The sequence below is a fragment of the Phalangium opilio genome, unplaced genomic scaffold (assembly GCF_054372755.1).
Source record: "Phalangium opilio isolate 3A_F unplaced genomic scaffold, DU_Popi_V2 ptg000003l_1, whole genome shotgun sequence".
NCBI lineage: Eukaryota > Metazoa > Arthropoda > Arachnida > Opiliones > Phalangiidae > Phalangium > Phalangium opilio.
Genome location: NW_028324145.1, coordinates 8,118,797 through 8,137,372, shown reverse-complemented (window position 1 = coordinate 8,137,372; position 18,576 = coordinate 8,118,797). Strand labels below are relative to the sequence as shown.

General features: G+C 37.1%; 3 protein-coding genes across 15 annotated transcripts in view; 1 reads left to right on the top strand and 2 right to left on the bottom strand.

Annotated features, from left to right (window-relative positions):
• LOC149717545 (serine/threonine-protein kinase 32B) overlaps positions 1–18,576 on the bottom strand; it is a 79,709-nt gene that overhangs the window by 27,161 nt on the left and 33,972 nt on the right. The gene's annotated exons all lie outside the window — the stretch shown is intronic.
• LOC149717548 (uncharacterized) lies at positions 1,646–3,991 on the top strand. Of its 2 annotated transcripts, XM_089839403.1 has the most exons (3): positions 1,646–2,150; positions 2,217–2,342; positions 2,418–3,991. In XM_089839403.1, exons 1-3 carry the CDS (start codon positions 1,895–1,897, stop codon positions 3,947–3,949), a joined length of 1,914 nt encoding a protein of 637 aa, XP_089695529.1. In that variant the 5' UTR covers positions 1,646–1,894; the 3' UTR covers positions 3,950–3,991. The 2 variants fall into 2 exon arrangements, with proteins under 2 accessions (XP_089695529.1, XP_089695519.1); XM_089839393.1 differs by having other exon boundaries at positions 2,217–3,991.
• On the bottom strand, positions 3,936–6,399 carry LOC149717547 (uncharacterized). Of its 7 annotated transcripts, none has more exons than XR_016366906.1 (5): positions 5,865–6,399; positions 4,756–5,788; positions 4,595–4,644; positions 4,430–4,529; positions 4,297–4,312 (listed from the first exon to the last, which is right to left on the bottom strand). XR_016366906.1 is itself a non-coding variant. In XM_089839362.1 (4 exons), exons 1-4 carry the CDS (start codon positions 6,225–6,227, stop codon positions 4,007–4,009), a joined length of 1,956 nt encoding a protein of 651 aa, XP_089695488.1. In that variant the 5' UTR covers positions 6,228–6,399; the 3' UTR covers positions 3,936–4,006. The 7 variants fall into 7 exon arrangements, 5 of the variants coding, with proteins under 5 accessions (XP_089695488.1, XP_089695498.1, XP_089695471.1 ...); XR_016366905.1 differs by having other exon boundaries at positions 4,298–4,312; positions 4,595–4,683; XM_089839362.1 differs by having other exon boundaries at positions 3,936–4,312; positions 4,430–4,683.

Genomic DNA, 18,576 nt, shown 5'->3' with positions numbered 1-18,576 from the left:
AAACCGTCTGGACAATATATTTTAGATTTCTCCTTTGCTTCCTCAATTAAAAGATAATTGTGCAATATAACACACGCTTTCACCACAATATCGACATTTGACGGTTTTAACAACATTGGACCTCTGAAGATCCTCCATCTGGCGGCCAAAATCCCAAACGCGTTCTCACTACATCTTCTGAAAGAATGATTCACATCATTTCATTACAAAGAATGACTGCAACAAGCCAGACTATTAAATATGTACCTCGCACGGCTTAAACGGTAGTTAAAAATTCTTTTTGCGGAATCCAACTCGTTTCCAGGATACGGTCGCATGAAATTAGGCAAAAGCTGAAAAGCTTCGTCACCAAGAAGAACATGAGGAACAACTATGTCGCTATTTGGGGCTGCCCTTGGTTGTGGAAATCCAGCTTTTTGATTTTGAACCGCTTGACCAAATGAAGACGATTTAAACACTCCTCCATCTGAATGTGATCCATAACCACCTATGTCAACTACAACAAATCGGTATTTCGCATCCACAACAGCCATGAGCACTATTGAGTTATAGCCCTGCAATTAAATTGGTCTAAACTGATGTATTTTACAAAATTTATTTATGCATACTTTATAATTGTAATATAATGTTCCACTTTTCCCTGGCTGCTGTATCATCACATGCTTGCCGTCTACGGCACCACAACACATTGGATAATCCCATAAAGTTTCATATTCCTTTGCTATCCTGGCCCACATTTTCTCATCGGGTACCTTTTAACAATGAGATGATATATTTATATAGAAAATTATGTTCAAAGCCGGTTATAACGTCTCCTTTACAGGTAAATATAATGGTAGCAAAGTTTCCCAAATTGCGGCACAAGTCTCTTTGATTATTCTATGGGCTGTTGTTTTACCGAGACGGAAAGCATAAGTCATATTCACGAGGCTGGCACCAGATGCTAGGAACCTTCAGAACCAAATTAACATTTAATTTCTATAGAAATTGGAATATTTATTGAAATACGTGAATATTGTACCTCAATGTCAGTGCTAGTCGTTCTCCGGGAGGAATGGGAGAGCGGTTATGGGGATACTTTTGCAATTTGTCTTCAACCATTTTTAAAAGTTTATCGAACAGATTCGGGTTCATTCTCGTGAAGTTCCTGAATTTCTTATGGTCATTTGACCTCATGCATTTCAACTTAATTAAAAAAATGTTTGTTACTTTCTAAGTAAACACATGTATATGGGACAAATATAGCCAAGGCTTAACAAAAATAATGCTTACAAGTGTCGCGTAATATCCTTCTGTCTTTCGGTTTCGCCAGATTGGATGAATCCACCAACGCCTACGTCCGTAGGTTCTTTTCTTGGATCCGACCAGTTGATAATATAGTTGAATTAACAACAAATTCCGTTTAATAAGCAAAAGTCGTTTACGTCGGTTAATAATCGCCATTTTCCTATCGCCGCCACCGCGACCCGCGCCAGACTATCCGGATAGTAAAAAGCCAGTATGGAAACAGAGAACGCTTGAGCTCATGCTTTTGCTTAGTCACTAGATGTCGCTAGATGATGGGTCGCTTGAGACGCGCGAAGTTTGAAATTTGAAAGCTCAAGCTTTTTGACTTTCAAGCGCGTATGGAAACCCACCTTAATACGTCACACCTCGCTATAGCAGTTAGTAGTTCACATCAGTTCAGTTCCTAAATGTGTAATTATGTTATGCCAGTTCACTGAACTGCCTTCTATCTAATAAGGCGGCCATGCTGGTGGGACAAAGTCTAAACAAGGTGTTGTACCGTGTATGTACTTTTAGTTAGTCTTTAACTAGTTATTTGTTAGTTTAAAATAACTATTGTTATTCGTTATTTTATCACGGGCGATTACGGAACGGGTTATATGTTAAAATGGTTCGGACGTGCTGCGTTAAAGGTTGTAAAAGTTCAGATAGGCCTAGGCCTAACGTTAGAGATAACTCAGATAAGTCGGATAACAAGACTAAACCGCTAAAGTTTTTCCGAATTCCACAAGTAATAACACATCAAGGAGAAAAAACCAATTTATTATCCAGCGAAAGGAAAAGGAAGTGGTTAAAATGCTTAAACCTTACAACCGAATCACTCCGTGATTACATGAGGGTGTGTTCTATACATTTTTCACAAGGTATGGATTTGATTTGACCAACTCTTTTAATAAAGGTCTCTAACGTAATTTGTAATATATGAAAAGGACCATCAGCCCTATATGATAATACGAACCCTGACTGGCTCCCGACCAAGTACTTGAATGCTGACAATTCCAGTAAAGAAGAAAGTTCAGGGGATGTGTCAAAGCTCGAGAGATACGAGAGAAAACGTAGGCGAGCTAATCTTCCGCTAGTTGTTAAAGAAAAGCGACGAAAAACTGCCATTACTGAACCTTCATTATTAGACGAGAGTAAAGATTCTTCTATTTCCTTGGAATCCTCCTTTATTACTTCTACATCATTAGACGAGAGTGGAATTTCACTTGGTACATTAAGTATGCTTGACAGCTCAGTTAATACCTCTACATTCCTGGAGGAGAGTCCAGCTTCTCTTAGTTATCAGAATGACGACATGATTTTACCCGAAGAAGTGAAAAATACTAACTTTGGAACACAAACCGATTTTAAAACAGAAATGGCAGATTCTGAAGTGCAAACTAAACCAGAAACATTAGATTTTGGAACACAGGTCGATGCTATAATAATGTCAGAGTTTGGAACGCAAGTCGATGCTATAATAATGTCAGAGTTTGGGACACAAGTGACCAATTCTGATTTGATTACTTATTTAGAAGTTGGTACCGAAACAAATAGAAAAGAATTCCAAGAAAGTGGCACTGAAACTATTTTTCGAGTTATTGAAATGTTTGAATTGGAAGCTAGTTTGCTAAAAGTGAAAGACTTAACAATTGAGAATGAAGTATTAAAATCGAAATTAACAGATTCGCTAAATTTAATGGAAAAGTTGGAAAGCAAACTGCGCTCGCTAAAATGTGAGTTTGAAAAAGTTAACGGAGAACGTGAGAACCATCTTTTGATGCAATCATCGTTTGTATCCAACGATGCCAAAGTAAAATTTTTCACAGGCTTGGAAAATTATAAAACGTTATTGGTATTGTTTAATGGTGTAAAGCCGTTTTTATTTGAAAAGTCTAAATTAATGCCATTTCAACAATTAATACTGACCCTAATGAAATTACGTTTGGCCTCGAAAAACAGAGACTTATCCTATAGATTTGGTATTTCGGAAGTAACTGTTGGGAAAATATTTTATAATTGCCTAAATGTATTATATAAACGGTTAGAAAAATTCATTAAGTGGCCTGATAGAGATTGTCTGCAAAAAACCATGCCTATGTGTTTCAGAGAAAACTTTGGCAAGTCCGTTGCAGTAATTATAGACTGCTTTGAAGTTTTCCTGGAAAAACCTTCAAACATATTAACGAAAGCTGAGACATGGTCAAGCTACAAACATCAAAACACAGTGAAGTTTTTAATAGGCATTACTCCCCAGGGAACAGTTAGTTTTCTTTCTAAGGGGTGGGTAGGACGCGTAAGCGATAAACGTTTGACGGAAGAGTGTGGTTTTCTTGATAACCTTCTTCCCGGTGATGTAGTACTAGCTGATAGGGGCTTCAAAATAGAAGAGGCTGTAGGGTTGTTTTATGCTACAGTTAAATTGCCAGCATTTCGACAAGCCGGGAAAAATCAGCTAGATCCACGAAAGGTGGAAGCAACAAGAAAAATTGCAAACGTGCGAATTCATGTAGAACGAGTTATCGGTACTATCAGACAAAAATACACGTTACTACATTCAAAACTCCCAATAGAACTATTACACGTGGTAGAAGGCGAGGAAGTTTCTACAATTGATAAGATTGGTGTTGTGGCATGTGCGTTAACTAATCTTTGTAAATCAGTCGTTTCATTTCAATAAAACAAGATTTGTTTAATTCAAAATAAAATTTTTTAAAAAGTAGGAACTAGATTACATTTATTTTTTTTCTTTTCTCTTTTTGTTAACTCTGTTCAATTTTGCGCAGTCTGGGCAATACCATTTGCCTCGTGGTATTTTGTCTATTTTAAGGCAATCAGTATGAAACCACTGGAAGCGACAGTTTTCCCCATCACACCCAATCATTGATCCTTCGTCTGGCCCCTTGCAGTAGCACCAAGTTTGTACTTTTTTCTTTGACTTTTTATTTGTAATTGAAGAGAGTACCATTTTAGTACCAGAAAAGCTGGGTTTTGTGGTGGATGGAATGCACAAGTCGGGAATACTATTTTCATCTCTTGTTCCCTTATCACCAGTAATTATGTCGATATAATCACATGTAGCATTGGCATTAACATCACAATTAGCTTTTACATTATTATCACAAGTAGCTTTTACATTGTTATCACTAGTAGATTTTACATTATTATCACAAGTAGCTTTGGCGTTTTCATCTGCAGTAGCTTTGGCGTTATCACAGGTGGCTTCATCCTTGTCTAGTGTAGGTTCATCCACTCCTTTACTATAAAATTTTCCAACAAGTTCAGGTAAAATTGCACACCTAAATATTTTTTCAGCTTTTCCTACATTCTCCTTCCAAAACTCCATATCAGGTTTAATTCGTTCTACATGCATATCTACATTGGTCCAAATGCAAAAGTCAGCATAACGCGACTCTGTTACAAATAGCTGAACTTGTATTTGATAGTAGTAAGAGTGCTTTTTATCTAGGACATAGCCAGACTCACTGTTTCTTAGACAGGAATTCCTATGCTCCTCATGTGCAGATTTGTCTTTCATAGTAAAGGGGCATTTTATTTCCAGTGTCCCTTTACCACAGCAGGTGCAATCCAGCAAACCATCAGGGGAAGCTCCCAGAAAGGGATAGGCGCTGTTTAACCATAATCCTGAATTTGTAACTCTAAAGTTCTGGTGTTTACCTATCATATAATCTTTGTACTTAATTCTAGCAGTGTTTTCCATATTTGATCCCCATTTTGTAGCTTCAGTTTGAAAATTGTGAGAGTTAGGGTAACAAATTAAGTTGACAAGCGATATGGAAGGCATTGCAGGATCTGTACTGACAGCATTCTTGAACGTTGAAGCAGTTATTCTACCGGCCCTCAGCTGCTGCCATAGCTTGTTCTTTGACTGAAGCTTTGTATCTTTCTCTGCAACATTCGCTTGATCTTGTGAAAAGTCAACATTTATAGTTTGGCAGTAAGCGAGAAGTTCATTAAATGCAAAGTTCAATTTTTCTTCCTCAAATAATTCAGACAACACTGGAGGATATTTTGAATTTAAACACTTCGGGATAAATCCACTTTGAAAGTTCGGTAATATACTAAAAATACCACTCTCTGGGTTGGCTTCAAAAAATTCAGCGCACCAAACTTCAAATTCATCATTAGTAATAGATGGTACATCTTTTTGCTTTCGAATATCTGATTTTAAGTTTTTTGGTGGTATCGTTTCTCCTTTAAGACTTTCATTCAACTGTTTCTTTTTAGTTTCTGCTGTTGAAATGTCAGCTTGCCAAACAGGATAGTATGAAACCGTCTTTGTAATGGGTACAACCCATTTTGCTTTAACGCCAGTACAACTAACGGTTTCTCTAAACCTCACAGCATATTCAATATAAAATAAAAGGGCCCCAACATGTGTACAACACTCGTTAAGGCCAGCGATGCATGTGCAATGACCACAAAGTACGGTGCCACTGTTATCTGCGATGATCCAGCAGTCCAACGGCTTATCTCGAAGTTGTTGTGAGTGCATAACCTAAAACAAATACAACATTATAAATACCTTTCTAGAATCTAGAATCAATAACAAAAACAATATTAAAAATACTTACTAGGCCTCGAACAACCACATTTCCAGATTCTTCGAACTTCTTAACCCGAACATCTCTCACAAAACCATGTAAGAATTGATTATAGGCCAGTAGACTTTTATAGTTTCTTAATTCTTGTTGAGTGTATGGCGAAATGCCAGATATTAAATAAATAAATAGGTCCCCAAATGTTATTGGAGGTAAAGCTGCTTCACCTTTCCCTAAGCCTTGGCCGTCACGCACTTTTTCAAATTCTTTCGGATCAACTTTGTATGGATCACAATTCCCGATATATCTAATCTTATCAACGTATCTTTTTTGAACTTCTAAATCAAGACTTTTAATATAATCTATTGGTTGTTTTAAATCTTTAGATTTATCCATCTCTAAGTTCCGTCTTTTAAACTACTCAGTACCCACCAACATGTCCGCCAAAATGCCAAGAGTGGAAATAAGGAATTTCATTTAAATAACTGTAGGGATAGAGGGCGCTAGGATAGTGTACTTTCAAAGTTCGTGACGTCATGAAATATTTCGCGCCCCGCAACATTAATTTCCCTATTCTTCATCCAAGATGGAGGGATACACAGTCTACGCCCCTCTCTACCGCCACTAGTAGTCAATTTTGTTACAACGAGATCAGTTTTTAATTTATTTAGCAGCAAAACTTTTCCTAAGACTTTATATCGCTAACCAACTTCGAAATTAAAATGTATATGGCAACAGAGTTAAGTCTTCCTTAATCACCCCTAGGAAAAAATCGAAAAGAAAAAGACCACCAAGTAAAGTTCGTAGTCGCAAAAAGCACCATCGACATTATAGGAAGAAATATTACGGCAATACCAAGTATCAGACAACGACGCCAGACCGTTTGTGAGCCAAACAAAATGTAGAGAGGAAGGCTAGCAGTTCAGTTTCACTCGTTACTTGACTAACTCGGCTAATTTCAGAGGGCCTGACAACACTGCACTGCAGTTAAAGCTGAGAGAGGGGGAGGAAATATCTCTAGCCCTTTTAGTGGAAGCTATCTATATTTAGAATAATAAAATAACATAAAAATGGCTTTAAATTAATCTAAATCGATTAAAACTGGTTGTATGACCATTTCTGACTCCCTTTAATTATTAAAAATCATTTAGTAAAGTAAATTTTATTTGAACACCCGGGAGAGGGTCAGTGAGGCCTAAATTCAAGAAGGATAAACTAGAATTTTGTTGGTGATAAGCGGGAATAGCCCCGAAATCCACGAGCAGCAAAATTCTTTGACGAAGCGAATGAAGCCTTTCAAAATCGCATTCACAGTCTCCCGTATATACCCCTCCCCTCGGTAGTTCTGTACAACAAAAGAACTTCAAAATCTCGCTGCGGGGGCCAGCCGACCAGTTTTACCTTTTCCCGTCGTTCCGCCAGTCTTTATACCAGCATAGAAGGAAAACTTCTACATAGTATGAGAAATTCAGAGTTTAGCCTATACCCAGATAGGGTGCCCTCTAGGAATTAAGTATTGAAGCTGTCTAAATTTGAAGTTTTTCTGGTGCAGCTCTTTTATTAGTGGACGGATTTAATTGAAAATTATTTTAATCGATACAGCTCAAAATTGTCTTTCGAATGACATATTGGACAAAACATTAGGTATTGAATTGTAAGAGTTGGACTCGAATAACTACATCCAAAACTTCACCGGCGGGAAAAAATATTCTGACTTAAATATTGAGTTAAAAATAATGAAAAATATTTTAATCGTTAGGAGAAGGTTTGAACTATAAGTCAGTAAAATTTTATCCGTATAGGGCTATTATTTTGGGGACTGGACTCGAACTAAAACGGGCTATTTTGATTAGTCTTCAGTAGTCTTCCCCCTTAAGGAGATTTTTGGAGTAAGATGTTGACCAGCGCCAGATGGCTTTTATACATACATATTTAAACCTAAAATAGGCCTAAAGACCCCATTTTCTACATAATTACGGTTGAAAAACCGATTGTTTTACTGGCTAATGGAATTTCTAGCAAAATTGCTACGTTTCAAATTTTTATTTCTAACCTAAATGTAGAGATTTATTTCGTTTTTTAAAGCCTTGCGTTTTTGAATTGAAAATGGATAGACTATGGTGAAGTATTATATTATGTTTGCGTTTCCCAGCCACGACTAAACCCGGTTTTAACAAATATTTACCCCATTTAAATTACCGAAAAATTCAATCTATGGCCTGAGATATTTTGGGGTTAAAGGTCACCCCATACAATATACTAAGTAATCGTATAAACAAACCGATTGAAATCTTTCGAATTGGAATTTAGAGTATTTTAATTGTAATTTTAATATAAACAAATTCCCCGAAGTTATTATTCCCCGAAAACATTTGAAACTCATTAACAATAAATTATATTCATTAAGAAGAAACACTATGCGAACGTTACGAGGTTAGGCCTTAGTATAATAGGCAGCAACGGCCAACGGAGCATGCGTGAAATATCTTGTTTAAAATTATTCCCAACAAAAAAATACTCTCGATAAGAAAAGAAAGAAAAAAAGATAAAATGAGGGAAACTAGAGAACCAGAATAAAATAGAGTTTAGTCCTTGGAAATCTTTCTAACTAAAGAAACGATAGATTTAAAAATAAGAAGAGAAATTCTTAGCTTTCATAAGAAAAGCAGACAGAGAGAAAGAGAGAGAGAGTTGGGCGGTTTCTTCCTCAAAAAACCCCCGGATTTAAAACCAAAATAGAAAAAGAGATTGAAAAAAGGAGAAAAAAAACTATAAAAGAAGAGGAACAAAAAAGAGCGGGATGAGAAACGACGCAAAATATTGCTCAAAATGCGGAAAGATTACAGTCCCATATATAAAAGGTAGCTTTCTTTGAGAAAAACTGGAGTTTTTAAATTTATACAACCCTTACTTATAAAGACGTATAGAGACACTATACATCAAATTATAAGTTCATAAGATATGTTCCATAAGTTTGTCACTGGTTACAAACTGGAGCTTGTCATGAAGTGACGTAGGTCAAGGTAAAGCGACGCCTGGTGCATGAGGCGCTGCTGTCAAAGGCTTAGTAATTCAGACTAAATAGGAAGATGGAAGTCCTGCAAAATTAACCACCGAGTGTAGGACTTCATTTCTCGCTTGTCGTTCCAGAACTAGTTCGAGCTGTAAGCCTCTATCTAGCATTACGAACTATTGGTAGTGTCATACTTATGGAACATATCTTATAAACTTATGATCAAATATATCGAAATTAAACTGAGATATTCTATTTAGTTTTAAGAAATTGTCTGAAAACAAAAATTGTGTCAAAGACCTATCGTGTATCACTCCAGACGTTTTAAATTTTGAATAAATTAAAATCAAAATTTCTAAAAAAAAACACTTGTGTAAGTTTTTAAAACCTAATTTGATTATTAAAATTGAAAAGTACGAGTGAATTGTCACCCAAAATAGATCTATCGCCGCTTTCAAATGTTTTTCCCAGAAAATTTCGCTCAAACTAATAAAAGTTACACCCATCCATTTAAAACAAAGCCCCCTTGAACTGACAAATTAATTTCAAAGTAGAGTCGAATTTCTTTCAAGATAGTGGACGATATTCTTAAAAACAAAAGTGATAAAATAAAGTCATTTTGAGACTTCGGTTAAGTCCCGGGGTGTTAAAACGGATTTTGGGAACCCCCTTCAGGGATATAATGGAAAAGACAAAATAAAAGAAAAAGTATGAAGTAAGTAAGTAAAGGAAGAAATAGAAGTTAGCGTGATGAAAGTCCATAAAAAGAGAAACCCCAATTTACTTTTCTTCTTCAACCCTTTCTAGCCAATCTTGGCTATTAACTGTCATCCAACGTGATGTCCCCGCCACCCAAAAAAAGTTAAAGAGTCCCGTTCTAAACGATGGTCGACATTTAGACCAAAAACAAACCATACAGACAAGGAAGGAAACCTTTCTCAACTTGGGAAACAACATAACTCTGACCGCAAGAACCCATTTAATATCTCAACCATGATCCATCTTAGTTTATTTTTCATATATTTTCGACAATATGGCTACGATGCAACGTAACAGAGGCCCTACAGCCCAATTCTATCTTTGAGCGTAATGATTTCATGTTATTGTGTCTATGAGAAGAGAGAGAGGTGGTATGGAGGGCCATCTGCAGCAATGAAGTCTCCCAAAGTACCTCACGCACGACCCTACCCTTTGATAGGGGATTGTTAAGTGCTGCCGCCTAAATTTGAAAATATAAACTAGTTCTAACGAATTTGCTTCAATTTTTTAAGACAAATGGGACTGTATCGTCGATATTTTCGTACTGTACGACCCTACCAAAACGTTACTGAGGATGCTGGGAAAACTTCGTTGCCGTTCCGTAGATGGGGATATACAAAGGCTACCTCTCTTCCAAGATTAATACGGGCGAAAAATGTCCTGTGAAATACTTATTTGTCTAACAAAATCGAGAAGAGGATGCTAGAAAGAAATGTCTATAGAGGAGAGAAAGAGACAAATTGATCGGAATTTCTAATGCCAGACACCCTGGGATTAGTCCGCGCCAACCTTTTCCCCCTTCCCTCCTCTCTCTCCCATTCTCACTAAGAATATGGCCTACAGCCGACTATCGTTCATTGTTACCGCGAATAACCAGTGGTGGGTTGGCTACACTAGATTCTAGAACATCCTAACTGATGGAGACAGAAAAGAACGACGCCACGAGTCTTTTCCACAGCTTTCCTCATTCAATGAGAAGCCTAATTTTTTTCTTTTCTCTCTCGATATAACACCCACCACATCTTTTCTCGTCCCTAATATCGCAACTAGCTAGGCGCGTAAAGATGAACAAAGCGAGATTAGAGGTTGCCAACCTATAACCATAGGAAGCGAAAGGAAGAACGAGCGATAAATGAAAAGAATTTGTTACTTCACCGCCATCCAATGAATTCAAAAGAAGATAAAAAGTAAAAAAAAAAGATTGCTTAGCGGATTTGTTGAACGTTAATGGAATTTGAATTACTTTATTAGCCAAGGCTTAAAAATTTTCAATCGAAGTAGGGGGTTTTATATTTCCCTAAAAATTTCAAAATTCAAAAACCCTAGGGTGATGTTAAGGCTTAGTAAAATAGGTAAAACGTTCCTAAAGTCGCTTGAAATATTTGTCCTAGTTTTTGGGTCGCTGGGAAAAACGTCGTCAGAGTCATTTTGGCGGGGTAATAGCTAAGCCTCGGTGTCTCCCCGGGCTGTCCAGGCGAGTATTTTCCAAAAAATCCGATGATTTGTGTCGATATTAATAAACGAAACGATGCGAAGAAAAGGGACATAGACAGACATAAACGGGGAGGTAAAAAGGCGGCGAGAGAGCGAGCCCAAATGGAGGGATTATTATTTATTTTTTAAATTTATAGCCCCCTTAAAGCTAAATCCAAAGCTATAGTTTTCAGACAAGGAGTATTGATACCATATACACCAGGAAGCCAAGTTACTTGGTACTGCACTTTATTCGCCAAGTAGCCTGGCCTCCTGCAGTGTAAATGGTATCAATCCTCCTAGTCTAAAAACTATAGAAAACACAGTGTGACGGTTCTTTACGACGTAAGCAGTTTACTTTTCAAGACTGTCCCTTCAATTTTATATTACCGAAAGAACTCAATAGACTATACAGCAGCAGCTTTAACTTTAAGGGAGTCGCCTCGGAATCCATAAATATTTTAATACTCGATCGTCCTTTTTTATTTCTTTATATTGCTGAAAGTGTTTTATAATCTTTAAAATCACTCTAGTTGCTTTGATCTCAAAGGGTTAACTATAAATAAGGTCAACCTTTATCTCAAGAGGAGATTACAACAGAGTTAAAGGATCGCCTAATTCTAGAATTGATACAATCAGAAGCGTATAATACTTCTCTTCGAGAGAAGTGTACCACAAAACTTGGTAATTGCAACATGATACTTTCCAACATCATAACACATTTGGAGCAAGGTTACTAAACCGAATCATGCACATACGCGATAAAGAGTTCCCTCATCATTACTCTATTAGATATTTGCCAAGGCGCATGCGCTTGTGGATTTTTGTCCCACGTCAAGACAATCAAGGTTTGTGGCCTGATTGCTGAGGATTTAGTACCAAACAGCTCAGTGCGATGCCCATCATAAATTTGATGAGCGGTAGAGCAAACAAAAAGGGGATAGCGATCCTGGGAAGAATCATGTTACATAACTAAAGTATTAAGAGGATACAGAGTGTCATCCTTCGTCTATTATCCCCTTCTGCTACAATTGAAAACTCGGGGATGAAAATGTATTTACAATATTACTTGACACTGAAGTCAAGGTATATTAAATGGATAGTCGTTTACGGAACACTATGCCAGGCTGTCAAAGTACAAATGGCGGGGGTTCACTTTTATTATTACCATTTTCTAAAGAAAATAAATGACGTCTCATAAATAAAAAAATATAAAAACATTTCCTTTCTTTAGCCCTAGAAAATCTCTTACGGGCATTCCGCCTTCAAAATAGGGTCCCACTTAAGCCTATATTTCATAACCCTAGCTTTTTTATAGACCTAATTCCGTTCCGTTACACTGCCGTGACCTTGGTTCGATAATCCAGTTCGAAATTAAACTTCAAATACTAACTAACGTGAACACGGAACGAAAGTTATTATAAAAAAAATTAATAGCTTTGTTAATGCCGAAATTAATTGAATATTATAGGATTTCCTGGGTTTTCACTTTCACGATCTAGTGAATATAGTTTGTTATTCCAACTAGAATCGAGTAGGAGCTAGAGAGGATTTCAATACGAAACGAGAATCCGCGCAAAGGCTTAACGCGAAACTACCATAGCCAAAGGGGTTGTTTTCCCAATTAATCCCAACCCAATATCGTAATAATAATGACGTAAAATAGTGTGGAGGGGGAGGGAAGAGAGATACCGTAATAAATGTATAGATTAATGGATTAGTACTAGGCGTCAGTTTCAGAATAATATGAAGCCTTTGCAGGCTATGAATAACATCGATTTACCGCCAAGGCCTATGGCAAACATAATGCGAAGCAATCCCCTTGCGTTATATTTAAATCTACAACAACAGGCCTAACGAATCTAATGAGATACAAGAATGGATCAAGATCAAGGCTTATATAAGACCTTGAAAGAATATAGAGAGCTTTCAGTTAGGGGAGGAGTGATGATTTACGAGATAATTTTCACGACTATATTAGTGTTTTGAATGCAGGAAGAAAGCAGAGATCCACCAATATGGCTGCCACAACTGAGTGAAAATATCGAAAAATGTTTTCATAACTTTTGTTTTGTTTGGTGTTGTTGAAATGGGTAGTCGATTTATAACAAACACGCTCAACTTGGCGTAATAACTATAAACATTAAACACATTTACTCACTCCAACCAAAACATTAGGCCTAACTTAAGCCTCGGTTGTCATAACAAATTAAACGTAATTGGTTAACCTTTAAATTTAGACATTTCGCAAATTATACCCGGAAATAGTTTAAAATGTAAAGAAAAAAAAATGAACAGCAAACAAACGCCTGCAAAATAACATTAGGGTCTAACTTAAGCCTCGGCTTCAATATTTGATTAAACGGGATCAAAGTTGGATATCGATTACATATTTTAAAGATAAATATTTGGAATAAATAGAAGAATAGTTCCCGGAAAGGGGTAAAACCACTTAAAATGTAAATTTAAAATTAAACTTTAAATCAATAAATGACTTAAAATGTAAATTTAAAAGTTTAAATTAAATTTTAAATCAATAATGCGTTTCGTTACTTTATAACTATAGACTACTACAACTACTACGACGACTACTACTACCACTACTACGACTACTATTGCAGTTTCCAGAAAATCGGGAACAGCTTAACAAATTGCAAGAAATTTTCAGTAAAAGCTTTAAGCCTGAAGTTCAAAACCCTAAAAGAAGCGCAATTTGTTGGAGACTTTTAAGGGGTTGGATTACCAGTGTTATAAGGGGACTTTTAAAGAAATAGGCGCAAAAAGTAGAGTAAAAAAAGAACATGACGAAATGGGGTGTAAAAAAGGGTTTCCCTTTAAGGTACTGCAGCGGTGGATCATTTTACTTCTTTCCAATTTTAGAAATTTATAGCCCAGGAGGTTCGAGAGATGCAAGGTTCGTAAAACGCGAGACATGTACATGTACATCATACTCGAGGGATTTTACGTAGTAATTGGTGTACAGTACATTTAAAGGGGTCGGATACCGAGACACAAGGCTTAGGGTGGCTTGCAACCTAGGCTACGTACTAAAAAAATCAATCGCGTATATTATTTGTTAGTTTTAAAAACTGCGTTTAGGCATTTCTTCTTCACATTAAAAATCTCAATTCGCATGAAATTTTTTGCCTATATTTATATTTAAAAACACGTGTTTGACCTTTGACCTCAAATATCGCAGGCTTCACCAGGAGACCGACCTTTATCGAAATTGACCGACCCCAAAATCGCCACGCTCGCTTCGCTTTAATAAAAATAAATTGTTTCCCTTCAAAAAAAGTAATCAGGATATTCTACCCCTGTAAGAGTACTTTATAATGAACATCGGCGTATTGCGGGTTAAACATTTCTACAGGCGCTCGTAGAAAAAGCATTACTACTTTAAAGCCTAAAAGTAGGCTTCTCAGGTATACAACATTTCGTAGTTAATACGTGTATATACTAATTTAGTAAAGTAAATGGGTCCATAAGGATTTGTAGTAATGACTCTTATACCTTAACATATTAAATATATGAGAAGGCTATACACCTACCACTTTTATAAACAAGAATTTTCAAGAAAGAGCACGTTCTAGGAAAAGGTGGGAAAATATGTCATAGGTTACGGTAACGCGCCAAATGTTCAAGAAAGAGCGCGTGCGCTTGGAAAACGCGGGAAAATACAGAAACGCGCGAAATTTCCAAGAAAGAGCGCGTGCTAGGAACGAGGGCCTTAAGTTACGAAAAATAATTCGGAAATTCCGCAGAATCAACGGAAAACCTTTCTAACTCAGTTCCTTTATATTTCCGTCTGGTTATTAAACTAATTAATAAATAAAGCCCCAGGGGTGGGGGTGGGGAATGCACTAGGAACAGTCACTCTCCAAATGTTTATTCTCATAATTTTCCTTCCCCGACGCTCCGAAATCTAATTTTCTCCTTAATTCTCCTCCCCAGCAGCGTTTCTGTTTAGTAGACGAATTTCCACGGTCTGTAGTTTCGGATTCAATCAATACAGTATTGTTATAAGTGTATATACCATGGCGCTCTTTTCTTATATTTATGTTTTTGGTGGTTAATGAAAGGAAAACGGCGAAGAAAAGGGAAAACAATAGCTCGAAAAATCATTACGACTATGGACTTTCGTTTATTCAAGGTTTCGAAGCGAACGATACGTCAGGCGAACACTAGAGAGTTTAAGAAAGTAACCGAAACACGTGGACGTCAATGTGTACCAAATTCCTAGCATATTTTGCGGATTGTCAGAACCCTATTGACGCTAACCTAACCTAACCCGAACTATGAATACTATTGTGGGTCAGGTTTCGGTCTTGTCCCTCATTTTGCCCTTTAATTTCGTCATGTTACGATGTGTAGGAATGCTAAGCCTTGTAGTAGAGAGGTGAAATGCAGTAGAAATTTGCATACCTATAACGAAGTCTCTGTACCCTATCTACCGCATCCTCAGTGGCGTTTTGCTATACGCGGCAGTATTTTCGCACCAAAAGATCTTGTGTCTTGAACGCAGAGTCGTTTTAAACTCTCCATTCGATAGCTTTAGCGTACCATCACATGATTTTGTATATATAGGGAATGGGTAGACGAGCTAGAAATGATAGGGCAACGGTGGAGCCAAATACTCAACAGGTTTTCATAACTAAAAACCCTTCAGAATTAATGAAAGGTTGCTTTAGTAATTGCAGTGAGAAAAATGTCGTTCCACGCATTGGCACCACCATTGTACAGCCATTTCTAGTTCAGAGAGTTGATTCTAGTTAATGAGGCTAAGGGAGGTGAAGCGTGAAGGTTTCCGAGGTTAGAAGAAGAAGTTCTTCTCTGTGGAAGTAGATGGGAGTTGAGCTTTGGTACGCCTAATTAGAGGGACTTTTAGCTCGGGTTCCTCGCAAAGATTTCGGGGTAAGATGTAATAACTGCCGCGAGGGTCAATGGAGGTTCTTCAGTAGTTCAAAAGGCTGCACAAGAGGGGGGGATTCGTTTGGGGGTATAATTCTAAGCTGTTCTGTTCTTCCTAATAACCTTTGTAGAGAGAAAGAGAAAGGGGAGGTAAGAGCTAAATGTACCAGGAAACGATGAATGAAGTTACTAATTACGTTAAGTCGACGACGAAAAAAAAAGAAATCCCATCTTTAAGAATATAATGACAAAAATGGGTACGGAAAAAATTTGCTTCGACGAAAACGTTAATTAACGTTTATTTTATAATAAACCATTAAAATGTTAAAAGCTTAAAAAAGGGGGGATTATTTTATATACATATTAAAGCGGAAATACATGTCATAAAAAAACAATGGGCAAAGAATCAAACGTAAGGTTTTTCTCTCTAAAATGCAAAACGCTTCAAGCGGAATGTAAGTAAATATATAAAAAAACTAGAGTTCTCTTTGCAATATCAAAGAATATTTTGGAAATAGACGAATCTTTATAGAGAGATACTTATACAAGGAACAAGTGTTCCAAATTAAATGAAATGCGATGGGAAAGAAGAAGTAGAAAAAGAAACGTATCGTCGTCAGGAAAGGCGAGAAAATGAGATCCAAAACGAAAGCTGCAGTGTGGATAGGATTCGGGGAAAAATGATTCCATGTCCGGTTGGTATAGCTAACAAGAGATGAGAGAAAAATATCCAGCGCCCGGGGGCGGAAGGGAAGAAGAAGCGAGTGCATGATGGGAAGGAAAGATCCTTCGTCCCACACACACGTTGTAGTTTCACGCGCGCAAAAATACCTCTTCGGCACGTCTACAGATAAAGCGTGGTTTAGCTATCTGATAACGGTCAACATCTCATACATAGTGCTCGAAAAATGGGGGGTTACATGGGGGTAAATCAATTTTACCCCCACAAGGGATCGACAGCTTAATACAAGTTATGATTAAGGAGTGTTTTAGGGATGACCCCTTAAATAAATTAGGACTGTCTTCCAGTTTCTTACTTAAATTTATAAAGTCATCCTTATCCGTGAAACAGCCACTATCATAGCTTGTAAACGGTGCCCCTTGACCCTATAGTTTGATTCGACATCCTCAATTAAGTTATTGGGTTATAAGCACCAAATTATAGAAGATAAATATTGGTCTTCCTATAATATCTAAGCAACTCTGCAGGCCCCGATAAAATATACACAATATTCATCAAAGGCGAAAAGACCTTTTTTCTTCTTCTTCTTCATTTTGAGTTGAAAATTGTTTACATCAGGAAAGGAGATGCAAATAAACTTAAGAACCAACCCGAGAACGTTGTTCCAAGTTAGAATTGCGCTGTAGCAAGAGCGCACTGTTATGTTCTTTTCTAACCCACAATTCCCTAGTTCTTCACGCATCACCACCATACTTGAAAAGTTTATAAGACGGTATTCGTACATTCCCAGGTATTTTATGAGTTCTTATAAAAAACATTCTAAAAGCAACAAAAACACAACCAACGTTTCTACTTCATACTCGCGTTTGTTTGTAATAAACTAGGCTATAGGATAGTGTAAATGAAACAATTTCCCTCACTTCAGAAGCGTCACCCCAGTTAAGCCTACGGCTGAAAGTTTCTTTCTTTCAGATCAAGGTTCGTACAATTTTTTGAAAACCGATTTCCCTGAAATTTTCAGGTTTGTTATTCCCTGAAATTTTCAGGTTTGTTTCCCATATATTCCCTAACATTTTCAGGTTTGTTTCCCATATATTCCTAACATTTTCAGGTTTGTTTCCCATATATTCCCTGATATTTTCAGGTTTGTTTCCCATATATTCCCTGATATTTTCAGGTTTTTTCCCATATATTTCCCTCACATATCCAGTTTTGTCCCATATATTTCTCGGACATATCCAGTTTTGTCCCATATATTTCTCGGACATATCCAGTTTTGTCCCATATATTTCTCGGACATATCCAGTTTTGTCCCATATATTTCTCGGACATATCCAGTTTTGTCCCATATATTTCTCGGACATATCCAGTTTTGTCCCATATATTTCTCGGACATATCCAGTTTTGTCCCATATATTTCTCGGACATATCCAGTTTTGTCCCATATATTTCTCGGACATATCCAGTTTTGTCCCATATATTTCTCGGACATATCCAGTTTTGTCCCATATATTTCTCGGACATATCCAGTTTTGTCCCATATATTTCTCGGACATATCCAGTTTTGTCCCATATATTTCTCGGACATATCCAGTTTTGTCCCATATATTTCTCGGACATATCCAGTTTTGTCCCCCACATATATTCCCTGACATTTTCAGGTTTGTTTCCCACATATATTCCCTGACATTGCCAGGTTTGTTTCCCACATATATTCCCTGACATTGCCAGGTTTGTTTCCCACATATATTCCCTGACATTGCCAGGTTTGTTTCCCACATATATTCCCTGACATTGCCAGGTTTTTTACCCATATAGTTCCCTGACATTGCCAGGTTTTTTACCCCTATAGTTCCCTGACAAATCCAGGTTTTTCTCCCATACAGTTCCCTGACAAATCCAGGTTT

Coding starts and splice junctions, on each gene's coding strand:
- LOC149717548 (XM_089839393.1), top strand. CDS start 1,895: ATGGTTCGGACGTGCTGCGTTAAAGGTTGTAAAAGTTCAGATAGGCCT. Junction 2,151..2,216: donor TTCTATACATTTTTCACAAG/GTATGGATTTGA, acceptor ATATATGAAAAG/GACCATCAGCCCTATATGAT.
- LOC149717547 (XM_089839336.1), bottom strand. CDS start 6,227: ATGGATAAATCTAAAGATTTAAAACAACCAATAGATTATATTAAAAGT. Junction 5,789..5,864: donor ATGTGGTTGTTCGAGGCCTA/GTAAGTATTTTT, acceptor TATTTGTTTTAG/GTTATGCACTCACAACAACT. Junction 4,313..4,429: donor AAGCTACTTGTGATAATAAT/GTAAAATCTACT, acceptor ACTGGTGATAAG/GGAACAAGAGATGAAAATAG.